The 21,411-nt window shown below is 39.3% G+C and overlaps 2 protein-coding genes across 2 annotated transcripts in view; one reads left to right on the top strand and one right to left on the bottom strand.

The window, feature by feature from the left end:
* The window catches only part of CCNB2 (cyclin B2), a 34,732-nt gene that overhangs the window by 6,733 nt on the left and 6,588 nt on the right, over nucleotides 1-21,411 (top strand). The gene's annotated exons all lie outside the window — the stretch shown is intronic.
* The window catches only part of MYO1E (myosin IE), a gene marked incomplete at its 5' end in the record, with an annotated part of 82,750 nt that continues 61,348 nt past the window's right edge, over nucleotides 10-21,411 (bottom strand). The window contains 10 exons of the mRNA XM_080626434.1: nucleotides 10-697; nucleotides 1,121-1,290; nucleotides 5,248-5,452; nucleotides 6,776-6,868; nucleotides 7,659-7,816; nucleotides 8,998-9,144; nucleotides 13,518-13,663; nucleotides 14,111-14,280; nucleotides 14,977-15,091; nucleotides 18,844-18,988. Coding sequence (XP_080482560.1) covers nucleotides 621-697; nucleotides 1,121-1,290; nucleotides 5,248-5,452; nucleotides 6,776-6,868; nucleotides 7,659-7,816; nucleotides 8,998-9,144; nucleotides 13,518-13,663; nucleotides 14,111-14,280; nucleotides 14,977-15,091; nucleotides 18,844-18,988 — 1,426 coding nt within the window. The 3' untranslated portion in view covers nucleotides 10-620. The remainder of the gene's footprint in view (nucleotides 698-1,120; nucleotides 1,291-5,247; nucleotides 5,453-6,775; nucleotides 6,869-7,658; nucleotides 7,817-8,997; nucleotides 9,145-13,517; nucleotides 13,664-14,110; nucleotides 14,281-14,976; nucleotides 15,092-18,843; nucleotides 18,989-21,411) is intronic.

The raw sequence follows: 21,411 nt of genomic DNA, 5'->3' as shown, positions 1-21,411 counted from the left end.
TAGCATACAGTACTATGTGGTTTTCTGTTTTAACTTCTTAGACTGCCTGTTGGAGTCCCTAAACACATCAGCAAACACAAAGCAGTTCCATTACAACTCTGTACAGAATTACTTAAATACACCATCACAGTAGGTTTTTAGATGGTAATATCTCAAATTGGCCTAAATCTTTTTTGACATGTAGCAGCATACTTAGCATGTTCCCCAGAATGATCTGCATTAGAGGAAATGTGCATTTAACATCTTCAGTAGATAATTGCAAAGGTTACTGATACCCAGCTGAAGGCACTTATTAAATACAGCCAGTTCAAAGTCCCTGGTCCCAGACTGCAAAGCACCTTTCTGTTTCAGGAATATGTAAGTTTGAGTACTCTTCACTTAATAGGTGTTAAAACCAGGTTTTAAATATAATAAATAATTGGTCTGTATGTCCATTGCTGTATGCTTCTGAGACAAAATGATCAAAGTCTGTGCTGTGGGTAACTTTCTTCCTGCTCATGTACAACTTCACTGGTGAAAACCCTGCTGATAATGGCAGATCTCAGAACCACCATGTCCTGAAGGCAAGGAAAACCATCTTCCACCACAGGTAACTTCATGCCAATTTTTATCTGAGACTTTTATATCTTTGTGACATAATTGTTGGGAAACAGACCCTGTTTCCCTCGTAGTCTTCCTGTCCACCAGCCAGAAGGATCTAGGACAAAGAAAGCAAAGTGGTGAGGTTCTGTAAACTGAACAGGCAGCCTTGCAAACCTGTTCGACAAAGTGAGAGCCTTTTTGTGAAGGACAGGAGAAATGTGAAGAACCTTAGCTTGCTGATCTTTTGGCTGCATCACTGCCTTAGGAGGTTGCTTTAAAGACACAAAGAGTTAGGACTGGTTTGTAACTTTTTTGGTTCTTGTGCTATATCTGTGGTAATTTTCAGCCAAAGCCTGTGACAGAATTACAGAATTGGAGTACAGATCTGGAGTACCAAGTAATGCATACCTCACTGATGAGGTCTGATTGGTGTGGGTGTGGAGACTACTCTCTGAGCTGTCATAGAGATTGGCAAGCTTAATAAGGGGGAATAACTGTGGGGTAGCTCAAAAAGTCATGTCTTCTTATCAATACATACCTTCTTTAATTATATCAATCACATCGTTGGCATTAAAGCTGAGCTCGTCTGTGTCCTGAGCATCATACGCATACAATGCCCTGCACTGTGGTACCTGAGGCTTAGGCTTGGGCTGTGGTTTTGGCCTTCCTCCAGCTGGTGGTGGTCGGTTTGTTGTCTGCCTGCGAATGCTGATGGGAGAAAAAACATAAATGTGCTTTGAAGTATATGACTTGAACCTAAGCCTTATCAACCCCTCTGTGCTAATGGACTGGTTCTAGAGAGTATCACAGAACAAGGGGAAAAGGATTCTTTTAAATTTAAAATAGCCATCTAACACTTCCCTGTGAAAGGCCTAGTTGCCATTTCTTCCCTACTGAAATGGATGAATAGGTACTTCCAAAGAGCAGTTCAAATGCATAGTGCTCAGTATAGCATTTTAGTGCTCAGGCTAGAATGTAAACAAATATGTACATGCAGTTCCTGTGTATTTTGGCAGCTACACCCTTCAGTCTGTCTCTCCCCATGCCCCAACTTCACTGTAGTTTCCAGTATTAAAAACAAAGTTCTAGCTCACAGTCTTGCTACTTTACCATTCTTGTGACTAAGCTGTAAGAGACTGTCTCTCTTTTAAGTTGCCTCACACTCCAGGGCCATCTATGGACTTGTTCTGTTATAGTCAACTCTGAAGCAACAGGGGAGATGCTGCACAAACTCTGTCACAGCTGTGACCACTCCAAAGATAGGAAGGGGAAAGAGGGAAGAAATGCATTTTGTCAGCTCATCAGGTAATAAAGGCTGGAAGAGAGAACAGGTATTAGATGCAATATGTCAGTTTAATGTAAATAAATAAATGTGATGAATGATTAAAAACACTGCAGTAATGTGGAGGAGCCAACTGCAATCAGTTCATATAATTCTGTAACATCACACAGCTCTTGGAGAGGCTTATAGTTACTTATGCTAAGTTCTAATTTTTATCAGTATGCCTTTGTCTAGTTTTACAGAGTGAACTGCACCAGAAAATGAGCTTTTAAGTATGAGTTAGAATAGTATTTCAATTCTAAATTTATCTACTGTGAGAGAGGATTTTCTGCTGTTGGTCAGCATGTATTGACTTTGCTTGGGCTAAGATATGTTATCAAACCTAGACTTACATACGGAAATAAAAGAATTCAGAGCAAGTCTTAGAAAAGTCGCTCAGCTTTTCTGCAGCCACCCTAGGACAAGAACATGCTGAATGAGATGTTTTTCTGGTGAAAGCATGGTGGTTTCTGACTTAGGTTTGTATTGGATTGTTAATGATAACTGAAAGTTAAAGCTGTCATAGTACCACTGCATCTTTAGCAGCACCACACCTCCCCCGGTTAGGACACAGATGCACTGAGGCTCCACCAGGAGTTCAGAAGCAAGGGGCTCCACTCTGCTCTGTGCCTTTGGGCTCTGTATCCATCAGTTCTAGCTCAATTTTCCCTTTGTATGCTTCATCCATGAAATCAGTAAGAGTGAACCTTGCCCTCCAATACTGTTTAGCCATGACTCTATAGATTGTATTAACACTGGTCTTGCTATTACCTTTGGTCATTAGTTGAGCTGCCCCTAAACTACTCATTTCACAGAGGAAAACCTACCTGAACCACACCACTGGATGCAGTTAGTAATGATGGTTCTTTTGGGTACAGTAAGAAAGGAGCTCATAATGCAACTCTGTTTTGTACAATTAATTCCTTTTGGTCTGTTGCTGCTGTCAAACTCCCCTAGGATGTGTTTTTCTTAGTGGTGAATATATTGGAGAAATTTGAGTGCTGGGACTGGTACTTAACAGGAAGAACTGGAAGGAAGGACAGGCAGAACCCCTGTGGTGTTGGGCTTTCCTACCTCCATTTGTTTGTGAGCCCGACTCTGGTCTCGCCTGGTTTTGCGAGTTGATCTATTTGTCGAAGGATATGCTTACTTGGCTAGATTACTGTGCGCTCCAGCCAGGTCCCTAATGCTTATGCTTATGCTGGCCAAGGGTAACAGCAGTTTGTGGGCAGCGAGAAGGTGATGGAAAGGAACACACAGCTTGTCCTGCCAGTGTCAGCCAAAGCAAAGCCTGACCTGCGGCGGTGCCACTATCGCGACAGCAGGGGGCGGGCGCTGCCGGTTGGTCTGCGCTGCGACACCACCGACATGCGCTGGAGTGTGCCTGAACCAGCTCTGGGGACATGCATCGACACACGCTTCTGTCCCAGTCAGTACTGATAGGGACAATAACCGGGTTGTGTCTGTTATGGTGATTACAAGTTGCTCTTCTGACTGTGCTCAGAACATGGGGTTACTGGCACTAACAAAGCATGGAATAGGCTAAGTCAAAATACTCCAATTCCTACACCAGTCAACCACTTTTACAAATGTAAAACCAAACAATTACCTACTTGCTTTGATGCTCACCTAAAGTCACCCTCGCAGGGCTGCACTCTGCTCCTCTCAGAGCAGGCACTTTCCACCATTTCTGACCAAAACGTTATTTTACAATTCAGGTAGGAACCACAATTCAATGAACTCCTGGGGTGTACTGGACAGATAGTAACTAACTTTGCTAGGCCCTTTTTAGGTGTTCCCTTACTTTACACAGTAGCATCCATATTGTTACTGTGTGTCTCCTACAGCTTTGGCTTGCTTTGAAAGAAAAAAAAACCCAAACCACAACAAACCCAAAAGAACAAAACAAGCAGCCCTCCTAAACATCCTCTTCCCTTAGAATAAGTTGTTACTTTGTGCTATGTTACTACATACTCTTTTGCTTTACTTGCGGCTTCCTGTAGAAAAGCTCAACTTCTACAAAATCTATGCAGAGGTAAGTGATGGCATACCTGTTCCTTACTTGTTCTGGTTACAATTACTGCTGTGGCTGTCGTTGGGTCTTTTTTCTACCCAACCTGAGTATATTCATCAGTGAAAACTGTGGCAGGCAGTGAAGATGTCATTTAATACAGTGTGTTTTGTTGGAGGTGTTTATCATGTGTGTTTACCTCAGCTGCAGAGCATAGAATTGCATCTGCACTAACCATTACTATGCAAAGTTATTACACCTTACCCCAGTGGACTTTTATTCTCTAATAGAACCTTCCTTGTTGATTTAATATGCTCTGGGACTTGCTTACATCAGAATTAAGTAACAATGAAAAACACAAACTGCTTATTCAAAACCAGATTATTTCTCTTTTTGTGCTTGAATTGACAGAATTCTTTGATTAAGTGGTGCTCAAATTCCCACTACAGTAAAGCTCCATTAATGTTCTATAAAAGAGAGGAATAAAAAGGCTAAATTGAAGCAGAATCGGTTCAGTCATTGGAAAGTTTAAAATTTTGCAAGGCCTTTAACATTCTGGAGCACTACGGTCCCATAAATACTTGACAGAAGACTTGTGTCTTTTGATTTCCACAAATCAGAGGTTTTGACTGCTTCCAAATTTTCAGCCAAGATCTGGAGCAGCTGTTTTCAGAGATGACAACAACTTGTTCTGCTTCCCTCTACTAAGCCCCTGATTTATTGGTTTTGTCTTTCTGCTACAAATCTGGTGATTTGCTTTGATACTTTTGACTCTTGGCTACTGCAAAATGCCTAGTGACCTAGTAAGACCCACCCACCCATAAACCTTGTAGGATTGTCTTGGGAACATATTCTGGAAGGCTGCAGCTTAGAAGTCCAAATGATGCTAAAATAATCTTGTTGTCATGCCAAGCCTTCCTCCTTAAAAGGAAGTACAATTCTGGTATATGAGTCGAGTCAAAAGTGGAACAAAAAGACTATTAGCCAGCATTTCTGGGCATGAGACTGCCACAAAAATCTGCTGTTCATTATCTGCAAACCAGAGGGAAAGAAGGCCTAGTCAAACTCTTAAGTGTCTTAATACCCTTAACTAAAAGTTACACCAGGCAAATTTAAGGTATTAACTAGAACTGGTTCACCTTCATTCCTAAAGGCTCATGATGAAATATGCATTTTTAAATCCTATGGAAGATGATGATACTTTAGAGTACAGCTCAGTAGCACAATCTGGTCATCTCCGTACACAGCGTGAGTCAGATGTAAGTCAGTTTGTGTGTGTAAAGCTATTTACAAAAATTGACACTTTTTTCTCAGATTTAATGTAAAATCTTACCCGGCTGCTCCTTGGTCAGGTACTTTCAAGAAATCCAGGCTTTCTGGTTGCTGTGAAATCTTGCCTGATCCTCCTGACAGTTGCCGTGGTAAAGCTGGACGTGTCATATTTGTATACAGGTTTTTCTGATTGGCCTGCTGGTTTCCTGGGGCCTGGGGAAGTGCTACGAACTGTGGGGGATTTATTACTCCATTTTGCTGCTGACCTAGAAAGTAAATAAAGTGTGAACACATCCACTCCAAACTATAACTCAGTAAAGGTAATCTTCTCTTTGTGTTGATGGCTTAGCTATCAGATTTGGCTGTCAGTGAGACCCGGCTACAGAGGTACTTTAAAATGATGTTGATTTAGACAGGGTTCACAGTCTGCTGGCTATCTGTTTTTGTATCAGATCTTCATGGGCTTGTGCTCAAGTTAGAGATGTGTGCCTTGGATGTTACAAGCAAGAGGATGTCTGGTAAGGACCTGTCATAAGCACTGGGAGATACTTGATTACAAAAGGCCATACTGCAGGAATGGGTATCCACTGGTGCCTTGGACACGTGTAAATTTACATCTGAACTACCTTACCTACGCAAGGCAACTCTGGGCAGTGTCTGCAGGCACAAGGCTTCTTCAACTAATGTTTGGCTTTTTCATCTAGCTATAGAACTGCTGAAAGTATTAGAACAGACTTTCCTTGCTTTAACTCACTCTGTATGAATATTTACTATCTGTGTTCACAGAGAGGCTAACTCTCAACTACAGTAATTTCTCACTTTACTACAAGCAGTTGTTGCAGACCATGCAGTCCTTAGTTTGACTCTTACAGCTGTGAGGATTGGGAACTGTCTAGTTAATCTGGTGACCAAGACTGGTTGCACACCCAGCTCACACCATTAGCATTGTGCTTCTCAGTAAACAGCAGCTGACTGAAAGTATTCTGGGAGCATAATTAAAAAAAAAACAAACCTAAAACCACTTAGGGAATGTTTTGTCAATGGAATATTGTTATCCCCTCTGACTTCACAGGCTAAATTAATCATATCTCTCAAGAGCAGAAGTGAAACACCCTAATGACATCAATCCCATGCAGAAAAAGCCATGCTGCTCACTGGCACAGCTGATACATCTCAGCCTTTAGCATACACAAAAGTTATGAATCAGGGTGGGACAACTGAGGCATAAATCACATTCTATTGTTTACTGGCACTGAAAGCAGTCTCACTGCAAAACACTGTCTATGACTTGGTAAGTGTATTGTTTTTACCCTTGAAAGTGGAGAAGGCTAAGGGGCAAGGTTTAGATTCCACATCTTGCATTAAGTTGCTGAAAATGCCAGCATCCGTGACAACCAGGACATCTCTGGTGGAATAGCAGTTTGTCTTGTCTGCTGACTCAAACAGTACAATGCTCAAACAATGCTGACAGGATCTTTTAAAGAGGATTTTAAACCTTTACTAGGATCTGACATGTAAAAAAATTACCAGATGACAAGAGTAAAGTGAAAACCTGAATTCTGTTTTTGCCTGAGGCTAAGAGGACTTACCAGGAGGAGGTGGTGCGGCTCTCATAGGGTAAGTCTGACTTTGAGACCTGCTGGAATACCCTCTACTTTGGGTAAGGTTCCGTCTAGTAGGACCTAAAAAAGAAAACCCAAACATTTAATTATCTAAGGGTAAGTCCTGGCTGCCTGACCCGTACTCTGATCAGAAAGTGCCGATCTTCAGCAACAACAAATCTGAAACGTACAGCACTGGCCAGGTTGTTCTACAGCTTTAGGTGCAAAAAAGATGACCTGGGCATACTCTCCCTTTTGTGATCCAGTTCAGCCACAGAACATAAAGTAAAGCTATCTCAAGACTGCAGTAAATGAGGTGCAAAAGACTGTTAGCTTTATGAACTTGTTTATAAACCATGGGTAGCTGGCACAGCAGTACTTTGGACTATACTGTTTCTGATCACCAATTAGTATGAGAAAAAGACAGGACACTTAATTCGAGAGGCTGGTGTAGTTGCAGCTCAGTCTTTGGTGATGCACAGATGCTACACCTTTCCTCCTATCACAACCTGTTCTGTCCTGATGCAGACCTTTCATCAGCTAGATTGCAGGAACTGCAGGAGCTCAGCAGAGTCAGAGACTCCTCCCCAAAATACTTGGCTAATTGTGCCATTTGTACTATGTCACACAATTAAATGCCCTCATTTCTTTTGCCACAGAGCAAAGAATTGCAGACATTTCAGAAACAGTTGGTATATAGTGAAAGCAACAAAATTCCAGCACGACTGTTAGGATCTGTAACTTGGATCTTCATTTAAATGTTACAGAGAAATAACAAAGAACATGCTGAGGCTAGAGGCAAGCAAGGAAAGAATCAGCCACTCTAAGTTTCTAAGTCATTCACTAATGCCTAAAGGAAATTCATACTTACGGGAATTCTTTGGTAACCCTGGTCCAATGCTGATCTGCAGCACCTTATTACTTGGCTTCAGAACAGCTATATCTCCTTGGCCTTGCATAAATTGCACTTGTCGAGAACCACCACTGCTCCAGGGCCCCCAACTCTCCTTTTTCAGCTTCACTTCAAGTCTAATAAATATAAACACGTGAACACATGAATAAAAAGCCAGAAAGTACTATGGCAAATCAGGACAGTATCACTTGGCAGCAGGTAACTTAGAAATATAAAAAGTTTGGACTAAGAATCTATATTCCCCAAGTGACTCAGGTGACAAACTGCCTGATTATGTCTCTTTCATGCTTTTTAAAATGTTCTTGTTAATTAATGTTTTTACTTCCTTGCTAGAGCTACTCTAAGGAAGCTTAAGATGCCCCAGAGAGGTCAAAGTGTACAGTTAAGCATTCAAACAAAACTTTTACTCCTGGCCTTGGGTTCCCAGTATACAGGAGTATACACTACAGCCATGTTTCACACTTCAATTGTCTTCCTACATCCTTTCCAAATTAAAATAATAACCTCCTGTTAACTTTTCTAATTCTTCCACTTTTTCAAATCAAATAAACATACAAATCCAAGGCCTGCTGTTGCTAATCTGCTTAACAAGTAAGAGTATTAACAAAAGCACATGTTTGTTGGAATAGTTTCCAGCATGTCCTTACAGCTAAAATGCTCAAACATTGTGTAGATTTACAGGCTTGTTTCTAAAAAATGTTCCCAATATAATTTACGTAATGAACTCCTTTAGAACTACTCTCTTACCCTGCAGTCCTTGGTCCCTAGAAGAAATATCAGCATTTCACATTGTTACAGTATGTTTCCAGAAACTGTCTTTCAAACTCATTGTTTCCACTCCTAAGTCAAGGTTAAGAACTTGGAAGAGGATGCTCCCTTCTCATGATAGGAAACAGCAGCGGCACAGAGATGGAGATCTTGCAGTATGGTTGCACATTAATTGTGCAGTGAATAGCTTGGCCCTTGCTGTGTGGTGACAGCTCTGCTCGCACAGAGCTGCTCTGTAGCACAAAGCTGAAGACCCTTGAGCCTAGACACTGTGTTCAGCAGAACAAAAGCAACTCTTCTATGCACAAAAACAGTGAAAAGTGGGAGACGGCACAGGTACAATCCTAACCTATTACTTGGATGAGCTAAGCAGAGTCTGGTCTCTTTGCTCATACAGATTTTTACACTCTGCTGGCTCTTATTACCTTAAAGCATAGTGTCAGGAGCTCAAAAACTAGAACTTACTTATATTGGCAGACAGAACAAAGACTATTTATTATTAAAAGCCCATTGAAAAAGCATAACTCACGTATTGCTAAATTTCAGAGGTAGATTTCTTTGTGTTTTTTCTTCATATCGTTTTGATAAGAGGCTTAAAAACTCAGTTTTGAAGACCGATTCGAGCAAACTATCATATTCCTGTTCATGGAGAATGAAAATGTCATCCTGCATTGTGCTGAAAAGAAATCAGAGCATGTTAACATTCACATTCAAATTTCATCAGCAAATACAGCTAGCATTATAATGATATTTGCAGAGTACCCGTGGTTAACGTTTAAAAACATGTGGAAGTCCAAGCAGCATTAATTGCAGTCTTGCTTTCTGAGACCAAGTTTGGGGTTTTTTTCAGGAGCTTTCTGAGAGAAAAGATTATTACTCAGTCATTTTATAGTAATAACTGTTAGCAAAAGAACATGTGCCATTAAGATTACAATTAAAGTCCATCTCTTCAATAATGGCAAAACTTGTGATTAGAAGTGAATCAGAAACTTGAAGATTACTGAAGTAAGGCTGAAACCCAAGGCAAGCAAATTTGGAATGAAAACTGCCAACGTAGCTTTAGTTTGGACTGGTTTAACACAGTGTACAAACCATACACCCCTGTTCCACCACCACCTTTGGATCAACCACTATTTACACCTGCTGAAGTTGTGAAACCACACATCTGTGAAGATGTGAAACCACAGAACTATATCCACATCAGTAATTTGGCAAGGCTGGTTTCTGACCTCCCAGAGTCCCCACACTAAAAAGAGTTCTGCTGTGTCCTAGCCAGGATTACCATTGTTCCAGCATGCTTCTAAGATTTTTGTATGTGTATCGCTCTTCCTTTGAACAGCATGTTGGCATACTTCCTAGCTATAACTACACTGGAGCCTGTCTGCTTCTGCATCCTTTCCACAAAGGAGGATAAACAAAGCTTTCCAAAGAAAACTGTAAGACATGAAAATGGAGGCCATGGGTTCCCCCCTTACTTCCCGATTTGAATAGCTTATAAGCAACCACAGGATGCTGTGGTTCAATTTGCCAGTCCCACAGTAAACCAACTGTATTTTGAAGCTAGTTAAAATCCATGCATATTTCTGTTCCTTTCTTCATGCTAGAATTCATTCCCTTTCCTAGTAGGTTGATTTTCTTCCTCCCTTACTTCTTAATGTCTCATCCATGTTCCCATGCAGCCACCTGAGAATGATCTAGTGTGGGAAAATGTGTCTGGAAGAAGAGACAGCACAAGACTCCTGACAGATACGGAGAGCTGAAAATTGCCTAACCTTGTCACAAGGCAATTATCAATCACAGCACAGTATTTCACAAAATGGAGTGTAATCATTGAAGAAAGGAGTATTAAGTTAAGTTAAACACTGTTAAATATTCCCAGTAGAACATGGGTGGCTCCATTTCAAGGTTGTTTATTCCACAGCAGGGAGTCTGAAGCCAAAGCTTCTCTGCTCTTTTGTCAATGTTGTTGGTCAATCTTCTGCTGCTAATTTACTAATACCAGAAAATACTATTTTATAATAGTAATTTATTTCAATAAATATCACCTAGTAAGTGAAAAAGGCACTCTCAATTTGCATCTTTCTGGAGAAATGGACCTTTCCAATCCTATTGGATTTAGAACTGACATTCATTATGAGTTAAGGCTGTGGTAGCCAGGTGAAGGCCAAGTCCAAGTTACACACCTGTCTCTAAAAGCCAGCTTCTTACTATAGTTTGCAGAACAACACCATCACACAAAGAAGGTGCCAATATCTCACCTAAATCTATATATGTATTCATTGCTTCAATGCTTCAGAGTAATTCCAAATAAATTAATTGACTCAACATACAGCTCAGGAAAAAAAAACCTAAATCCAAACCCAACCCCCTATGTCATTAAGTCTATTTGCCTTCATTACTGTTTTTTGTTCCTAATTACTCAGCAGTCACAGATTTCCACTTCAAGCATGCTCGTCCCTTTTGCTCTCCCAGGTGGTTTGCCTGATTGCTGACTATAAATCTGAAAGGGGGAAGCAGGTCTTCCTTTCTGACTCCAACTTCTCATCTGGTTACTGAAGGCTACTGACTGTGAGTACCTTTTTATCCAGAATTAAAAATAGCTTCGTAGTGTGTCAAGAGGTAGAGGTGCTCTTGACTATCACATAAAAGACTTGAGACATTAGGTAAAGGATGAATCTACCTACCACTTGTGTACTTTATAATATCCTTTTAAGTCCTGAAATCTTCTCCATAGTTTGGAAAAGGGTGTACAAAACTACGAACATACCTAATTGGTATTCAAAAGAGCAGTAAGAGAACTACGAAGAGTAAAAGCATGACCTCCTTTCCTATCCTCAAGCAGACTAGAGACTCAGCAAGGCTTTGAATGAGATTTGTAAGAAAAGCCCAAGACCTGCAGCAAATATTATCCAGTCAGTGGTCCTTTCTTTTTCTGATTTGGCAAGAGTCTGACTTCACAATACTGTTAGGATGTCCTGTGTCAATCCTTATCAGGTGAATTATAAAGCTCAGTTATTTATTGTTACTAAAAATGCAAGAACATTTCCATGAGTAGTATGGATTGTCATTCTCAGCTCTTGAAATAAATTCCAAATTGGGCATCTGCACTTTGAATTGCAGCCTTTTTAGTAATTTAAATTGTTAGAAAGTGTTAACTGCTGCTAATGCATGTCAGCAGTGCTAATTATTCTGCCTTTGTCCCTAAGTGTATTGATACAAGCTTGTGTCAATAATTCATGCATGGTTTCTAGACATATACTGTTCAGATAGATAGCAGTGCAAGAATCCAGTTATCCTCTTTCTCCCATTTAAAATATATTTCATTTTGTATTGATTTAGCTAAAACTCCACTTAGCTAAAAATTCCATGAAAACCTGGTTGGTTGGTTTGGGTCTGCCCCCTCCAAGTACATAGCAGGTAATATATGTACTAAATAAAGGTTTCACTCTAGTTTTATTAATTGCAGAGTGTTAAATATTACAAGTGCTAACTCTTGTCACTGAGACAAGATTATCTCAGATTCGAGAGAAGTAGTAACTTTTACAGCCTCTGCAGCCACACATTGTATTACTACTATACCACTTAAATGCAGATTTAAGAGATCCCTTGATTAGACTCATTTTGAACTCAGACCATACTAATAAAGTAATAGGGAAAAGTCTGCTTGCCTCCATCGGTTTTTAAGGGTTTGGTTTTGGAGTAATACCTGGACAGTTTGATAGCTTGCTTTTAAAATATGCAAAACCAGGTGTTTTTTACAACAAAACAAAATCAATAAACTAGGTTCAAAACATTATTGGACATAATATAACATACGTATTTCCTCTGAACAAAACGTATTTGCTTTTGCTTCTGAAGGTTCTGTGGAACTGCTATTGACATGTGAGAGGAGTGTAACAGCTTTCACTAACTTGGCAGGCAGCCGTTCTTTTAGCTGACTCAATGTGACTATGCCTTTGGAATGCTACAGGCCCAACTCGAGCGTCTGGCTGCAATCTGTTCAAGGTTTGCACAGCACACAGTCCAGACTTTGAGCACTACAAAAACAGGTTCTGCTCCCATCTTTAACCTAGATCTACTACAGTTTTTTTGCACACTTTCCTTATAAAGATGTATGATAAATAAACAGGTCTTGAAAATGGTACAGTGAGCAGACACATCTTACAGATGTTCCCCTAATCTTGAAATGGCTGTGAACCTTCTGCAAAAAATGAAATCTGCTGTTTTGAAGTACTGGATAATGTCAGCAACAAGATTTCTGGCTATGCTAATGGGAACATTTTATAGGCATATACTAAAAAAACCTCCGCAATAGCTATCAATACACTCAACTATGGACTTATAGTTATTTATTGCAATATTTAAAGTATATTTCTTGCCATGGATCTGTATCATTTTGTACTAAATGACACTCAGCTACCAGCTCTGATAAACTGCAATAACAAATGTAGAGATATCCAGAGGCTTTGTTCACTCATCTTCAAAATGATGAAATTATATAGGCAAGAACACACTAGTCTTATGGGCAGTTTCTTTCTGGTTTTGCTCACCTAACTGAGTTTATCTGCTCTGTGTGGACACCAGTCAGTCAACAGAAGTGATGTGAAATCCAACTAGAAAAAATTAGTTTAGTAGCTCACCAGTGAGATAACACCCCTTTAGGAAGCAGTGGACATGTACAAGATGAACTTCTATAAGTAAGAATTATTTCTGGGATACAAGCTTGAGCCATAACTTAATAGAATGTGCTTGTACATGGTGAACATATGCATCACAAAATAAGTTTTGGGGATGCACCAGATTGGTGAGACCCAGTAAGTGAAACATTTTAACAACTAGTCAGACAATGTTTGTGTGGCTGGCTATAAACATCTATTGCTATAGCACACTTACTAGGGTTGGGATTGGAAAAAAAGTCAAGCTTCAGCTTTCTTTGTTTACAATATTCAATTAATACAGCTTAGGAAATCCACACTCCATCAACCAACTTATTTCCCCCATCCTACACAGATTTCTGTGTCAACAGAAAGACATTTTCAAGGTACTGACCTTAGAGAAACAGAAAGAATTCTCTCCACCTCCATCCTTCGCTTTAAGACTTCCTTCACTTGGCCTTTCTCTGGACCCTGCTTTATCTTTTCACGCCCGATCAGGTATATGCATTTTGGAGTTAGGACAAGATCTCGCTTCACGCTCTGAAACACAAAATTGTTTGAAAACACATAGCATGGGGAGATTAATGGGATGCTGTTCCAAAGATACACAATGTATTGTGATTTGGGCAATACTGTTAGTATTTGGTTCAAGTGGAAAAAAAAATTAATAATACTGATGGGATTAATCACACAACCTCAGAGTCAGATTGCACAGGACAGTAGCTTTGTTCCCCATTTCCTAACTAATGTAGCTTTCTGTCCAGCGAGTCCCATAAAACCTTCATCCTGGGACAACAGGTTTAGCAATGGCGATGTTCTAGTCACTAGGGTGTAGCTGCTTCCATGTATTCCACTGGATTCTATTTTTTCAAGCTGGAATCCTAGATGGTATGACACTAACATGATGGAGTTTCTATTAAAGGATGGTAGTGCTATCTGCAACTCCCTAATGAACTAATCATTAGTGGATGCAGCTCTTAAACCTACCTTAAACCGTCTGTCATATTTTGTTACAGTGTCTGCAAAATCAATCTTCTCTCGTTTGCCTACAAACTGGCGCAGCTCTGGATGGTCCTCCATGCCTATGTAATCTCCCACAAAATTCCTGTTAATGCTGTTTCGTCTTCTCTCTTTCTTGTTCAGCAATAGATCTGATGCTTAAATACCAAAAATAAACATCGATTAATAGTATTTACTGAATTTTCTAAACTCATGATCTCAAAGAGCCAACTGTTTCAAGGAGAACTTTCTGGGAAGAAGTCATAACCAAATTGTTTATAATATGGAAAAAAACAATGAAGCACTATTACCAATCTTCTACATAATGATCCATGTAATTATTAAATCCATTCGTAATGAAATACATCATTAGCAAGTTCAGCAGTTCTGGTGAATTAGGAGCACTTCAGGAACTAAAGAATTTCTCACTGCTGGAAATTAAACCTAGCTCTCCCAAACCCAGAATGTTGTTCATTCACGTAATCCAGGTCACGTATGCAAATAAGCATTACAGTCCTCAGAATAATCTGTATCATCTACAGACCATCTAAGTCCTGTATAACCGTGGGAAGCTTTTCCTCTTTCACTTCCCCAGGAACATCTCTGATCAATGTCCTACTCAGTCTGGCTTTGTTTTGAGAGCAAAACACTGGGTAGTCCAAGAAATTCATGCATACAGAGCAGCCAACCTCTTTAGTGGTATCTTAGGGGTTCAACACTTTGCAGTCATTCCTAGACAGTCATCTGCAATGTCATGGCTTGCTCTATAGAGAGGGAGATATTTCCTTAATCTCTCGTGGCACTCTCTCCTAGAATCATGTGTGAAGTATCTGTCATCAGAAGTTATGACCTACCTTCTTCTCTCATCTGTACGTATTTTTTCCTGGCCACATACTTCCTCCATGCCTTCTGGATGGCTCTGGCATACCCATCATACTTCCTCTCTCTCATCTCTTCTAACAAAAAGAGCTGTACAAAGAGACAGTAGGGTGCGTCAAACATTTCATATGAAAAGGTCAAGAAAAAGCTGTATTTTACTTTCAACAACCTTCCAGTGCATTTCACTCTAGATCCAAGCTGGTGCCTCTACCACAGCTATGGGTTCTGAGATCAGAATGTTAAGGCAACCTTTTCTGGACAAAATCTGATGCTTGAGTGGTTCTAGCTTTTACCAGTCTATCCATTAATCTTGATATCTAATGGTGAAAGAAGAGGAAGCCCTGAAATATTCTACTGGTACAATTCAAGGTTCTCCTCTGGGCCTCCATCCAGCCTCCATCTTCTCATTCTCCAAAATTCATATTTCTCTTGTTTTAGAGTATTACCATGTCTATGGGAATCTGTGCAATTTGTAACACAACACACTGTGTTCACATGCAACTTTCTTCCCTGTCTGAATTTCCTACTTTCATGTCCATTGGCTCCATTCTTTTCCAACAAAGAAGTCTGTTGGCTGGCTTCAATGATTTACAGTTGTGATCTTAAAATTCACTATGACAGAATAAGATTTTTAGGTGTAAATTATTGTCAGAATTCAAGAGAAAATGCTGATTTATCAAAACAGAAATGGAATGTGCATCTCCTGTTTTGAGAATTTCCCAGGTCAACTAAAATACATGTAAATTGAATGCATTAGGACAACTTCTATAGCCTTTTACTTACTTTTAGTTAAATGTTTTCTTGTCTCATCAGCACAAGCATTTGGGTAACAATTACAGTACTAAATCAGACCACTGAAATGACTGTTGCTAATTATTTCCCTCTACTGTGTTCACCATTTGTAAGGACTTTTCTTCTGGCTTTCAAGAGAGAAAATTAGTAAAACCAAGTATATCAAGAAGCAAACCTGGCCTTTAGGGTCCTTTTTTTAATTTGCTGCCCTAAACCATGCAAATCTAGAAAAATACTCTTGTTCATATTGATCTTAAAGAGGAAACTTGATCTAGTGCAAACCACTTCCGCAGAACCTCACTTGCTCTTGGAACAGTTATTTATTCAGACCTTTAATGGAAATGTAAACAACGAAGCCTCCTTTCTGCCACCCATAAAACCTTATTGCACAGTTGGCAACTCTCCATCTACAGCAAGTTTACTAAAAAAAAAAAAAAAAATAAAAATAAAAATCTCTTCCCAAACACACAAGCTCTAGATGGGGTTTCAGCACAAGCCTGAGTGCTCCTGATAAAAAAGCCTCCTCAGCTCCAGCAATGGCATGATCAAGCCCTTGCACAATTCAGGTTACAGTAAGAAGATCGATATAATCTCTTGTGAGCACTCACCATTTATTTCTCTAACACAATACTGCTAATTACAAAATCTCTACTTAGAATAGTCTTCTCACCTGCAGCTGAAGGTAATTAAGGAAGTTCAATGAAAACACTTAAAATGTGTTCTTAAATTATAAAAATACTGTGTGAACCCTTTCTTAAAATGTATTATAAATCCTCCCCTCACACTTCCAGGCAAAACAAGTCTTCTTCATCTGATTAACCAAAACAGGTGAAACAGCACCAGGTGCTCTCTGGTGGTACAAATATTGTCATTTACCATCTAAAAGATGATTTTTCTCCAGAGGAACATAACCCTAAGCCAACACTTCAACAATATGACAGATGACTGTCTTTGATACAAGAACATATAAATAAAGATGTAGAATAATTCAGCTCATAGAAACTTTTTCAACTTGAAATGAAAAAGGCCCAGACTATTTTTTGGACTTGTTTAAAAATGGATTTCATGGCTTTTCAAAAAATAATTTTTAAAGAAAACACACAGTAAATTAAAACTTTTACATTAAAACAATAATGCAATTCAAAAAAGTTTTATTATTTCCAGTCAAGCTCATGTTGTCTCAACCTGCCGGACAGTCCTTCAGTAGAACTCACAGATACACCATTAAATGGCATACACATGCAACCAGGACTTAGTATTACAAAAATGCATTAGAATGGGAATGTGCATCCCCTAGAAAACAATTTCTTTCTCTTGGAAACAACCTAGTAGCATATCATACTGAGGAACAGAAGATGAATGTTTTGGTTATTTCAAAGTGAAGAGGAACAGAGATCCATCAATCCTAGGTGACCACTTGCCACCTGGCTATTCAACAGAAGACAAGACACCAGCAAATAAGTTAATTTCTGTCTTTGAAAAAACCAAACCAATAACAAAGTAGCAAAACGTTGAGAAAACAGCCATCACACTGATTTTTTTTTTTTTTAGTTTCTCTTCCTAATTGCTTACCTCCTAAACTGAGATTGTATTTGGTTTGTAATTAAGCACAATGAACGGCATGGATCCAAAACAATTTCACAGTGAAAATAAGAAAATCTGGTTTGCTACAGTGTAAAATATTGAAAACCAGAATGGAAGATGTTGCTTAAATTACTAATACTGGTTCCTTATAATTACAAGCATCTAAGTTGTCTGTATTAATTCAAACAGATACTTCACCACAACGTGTACCTGTTACCACCCTATCATAAACTTGAGGTCATCAGTAAAGGACTAGAAGTCACAACTGTAATGCCACAAGAAGAGATACACAGACATCCACTAATGTCCGAGGCTATCATGGTGACATTGCTAGAGAGAATGCCACAATAATCTTAGGAAATTAATCATGGCCTGTGCTACAGAGAAAAGCAGATGAAGCTCGTAATTCCTCATAATGGGCTAACTAAGGTGTTGCTTGCAATGACTAAGTAGGATTAATCCTATACTAGAATTTCCTGCTCTGCCAGCATGCACTTAGGTATTCTAATAACATACTTCTTGAACACTACATGCTTTACCATGTAAACCTGTCTCTCAGACAGCCTTCTGTTTTACCTTCCTAGGTAAAGTCCCATTATTCCTGAACAAAGATGATACTATCTTACCCTATTCATGGTAAAAATGACACAATTTCTGTTACACCTTGGAGAAGCTTTATTGTTTTCCCTTTAACAGATATATTACCATGTGATTATGGCAGTAGAAGTGTTCTGGTTTTATTTTGATATGTAACTTCAGATAAAGGCACCAAGAAACCACCTAATGCTCAAATGCAAGGTATGCTATATAAACTAAGCCTGAGTGCTTCTGATAAATTAGGAATACATGATGGCGAGTAGAGCACAGTTTCTCCTTGACAACTTCTCCGAACAGTCATGTAAGAAAACTTTTCTTGAGCAGATTCTGTGCAAGTTAGCAGTCACATGATAAAAACAGCCTTATGATGCCTCTAAAGTTCTTTGAATGGGATTCCAAATTGCTGTCATCCTGGAGCACTGGTGCAATGATGCATAACACATCCTTACTTAACTGGCGGCTATTCTATTTTCATCAGGACTTCTTGTACTGAGAAGAGGACCTATTTTCTTGAGCTAACGCTCATGGGTATTCTTCCATGCTGTGATATTCTTTCATATGACAGATTCTGACAGAAAGTTACCATATGCAACCTGACACCAAAGCATCTTCATATCCCATCTCCTCTTGATGCATTTAAATCTCTTCGCATTCATTTAAAAACCACACAGGGTCCTTATGAACTGTACCAGTTATGGAAGTGCCTAGAATCCCTGCACAACCTTGGGGCACCTGTGACAGACTGGCTCAGCTCTACTTACATAATTAAGCTTCTCCCACCTTAGCAGATATGTCAGCTTTGGAGTGTGCAGGCCTTTTATTTCAGCAAGAGTTCAATATTTTAAAGATTCAGGTTCTGCCACACTTACAGACTCTGGAGCTTTGATGAAGACTTTGGATTTCCCAAGCTGGTATTGGTCAGGATCCATATTGACTGACTGAAGCAGGTGGAGAACTCCTTGTTTCTCATCTCCTTTCCAGGAAGGCCAAGTTGCCTTGGTCAGAATGGCGTACCTTAACCACCAAGGAGAAAAGATTAAAACCTGGTATCAAACAGCTGCAGAATACCACTGACTTTGTCAGTATTGCCCTGGGCATAGGGTTGACAATTTTGCCAGGATTTACAGAAGCCTGGAGTGTGGGAAGATGCACAGTATTAAGATGCTACTTGTTCAGCAAGAGCAAACAAGTGCAATGAGAAGACAACAGTGCCCAGAAGTCTCCCATTTCCAGATGCCAAGTTACTATTTGGTGACTGCAACAGTTGATTACAGAAAGTTCTGCTGTGACCTCCTTAAGTCCATGGCAAGGGTATATATTAGCAATGACTTATTATGATTCAGATTTAAGTACCTACATCACTGCTATTCTGGATTCATTCACAAGCATGTGGCAGATTTCCCACTCAAGCCTTCTCTGTCTTATTTTTACAAAGTCCTTTTTTGTTTCTAAGCAAGTTTCCAGCTCATGCTCCTACTCACTTGTTCAACAGCTGGTCTGTATTTAGCAAGGAGACACTCCTGGCTTTATCCCTGAAAGCCTTTGGCTTGGTCTCTGATGCAAGAGGAAAGATAAAGTGATGTTGGTGCTACCTAGAGGGAACACTGGGAATTGACCACCCAAAGGGTATGAGGAGGAGGCAGGGAAGTGCTATGATAATGTCTTTGTCAGTCTTCTGTCTCATGGCATTTTCTTTCAGCCTTGAAACTGACATGGCTGCCAGGTTGCAGCCCCTTTTGAACTCTCCACTTTTTCAGTTTGAACCTGGGTTTTTGGAACTGCCAGGCTGGAATTGCAAAGCTGCCTTGTTCCACTGCCTGCCAAGGAGCACTGATGGGCTTTAGCTGCTTCAGTTGTCTATAGATAATTAACTTCTCTAGCAGCAGCTATTTAGATTCCTTTGACAATGAGACTGGAGAACAGCTAAATGTGTTGTAACAAATTTCTCCCCCATATCTTTTATGTTCTTTGACATATTTTTTTAATGTCTTATGCATACTTGAGTTATATAAATTAAATCACAGTTATTAGTAAAACTATTCAACTAATGAAAAAAGTTCTAAAGTATGGAGTTCAGTTTATTGTATTTCCAAGTTCTTGTTTCTTAGGAATGTGTAGGCAGCTCCTAATATAATATACTCAAAAAATCACAAAAGGAATTGTTAGAAAATTCATTAAGAGAATGTTCATTACTCATTCTTGTCATATCTAAAATGTTATCTAGTCAGAAAGCATAAAGTGTCATGCAGCTTAAATAAATACCATGCAACAAAAAATACCAAACAATTGAAAACAAACATATCACAAAACCCAAACATCTCTGAATAACAGCTATATGCAAAGAGAAAGCTAACTTATGAATAATTCAGTAGGATTCAAAAGGGTCTACTGATGTTATTGTGTTCAAATCTGGTTTTAGTTAAGAAATGCTCAGGTACTATGCATCGTGGTGTAACAAAGTAGTTCTTATACCATCTCAAATATAAAAGTATATTACAGATCTATGTTTACAGACAATGTGTGCACTTACACATTTATGTAATTTATCAAGTATTATGGGATAAATAGATGCAGCCCCGTAAGGAGTTGTAAGTTAAAGTAACTCCCAGCTTACTTAACAGCTTTTTTTGCAGGTTCACCATGTACTGCCAATAGCTTAGTTGTATAGGTGGTTCCAAGCAAGTCTGTATTTAAAGAAGCTAATGTTGTTAAAGGCATTTGAAACTGCTACCTTCCACACAACAGAATCTGACACTACCTTTCAACATGTTACAAATTCATTCCCTCGTCTTCTGGCCCATGAAGGCAGGCACAGGGAAAAACATGATTTAAGACCTTTTAATATAGGAAAGCTATTGAACACATGAGAATAGATTTGAAAGTCTCATTTTTTGTAAACTCTAACTTCCTACATTTACTGGTGCAACAAGACTATAGGGCAGAAGAAAAAAAAAAAAAAAAACGTTCTGTAGCATGCACCAGTTAAGCATTTCACAATTTTGCATTGTGACAATTCTATCCTTGTTCACTGCTGCTCAGAAATAGCATTTTTACTCTAATGTACATGTGCATGCTTCCCGTTAAACTGGTCATGTCATTATCCGTGCCTAGGTTTTTTCAGGCTTGTGCAATTTGCTCTTTCAGCACCACTATTAAATGTGTTCTTAAAATGCTTCTGAAAAATTTAAATCATGACTGCCCCAAAAAGTTATCTACGGTAAATTCACAGGGAGCAGTTAGGTCTTATTGTCTAAATATGGGAGTATGGAGTTCAGCTTTTAGATTGGTTATGCTTTGAAACACATAGGCCTTTTCAGTGACTGCGGCCTTCTGCATGCAAATGTAAATTTTGTACATAAAAGTCTATTCAGCCCAGAAACTTCCACTTCTATGGAGCTGCCAAGGAACGCCCAATGAAAACAAGTGTACAAGCATGC

The sequence above is a fragment of the Psittacula echo genome, assembly GCF_963264785.1.
Source record: "Psittacula echo genome assembly, chromosome: 10".
Classification (NCBI taxonomy): Eukaryota; Metazoa; Chordata; class Aves; order Psittaciformes; family Psittacidae; genus Psittacula; species Psittacula echo.
This window is presented reverse-complemented; position numbering and strand designations above follow the sequence as displayed.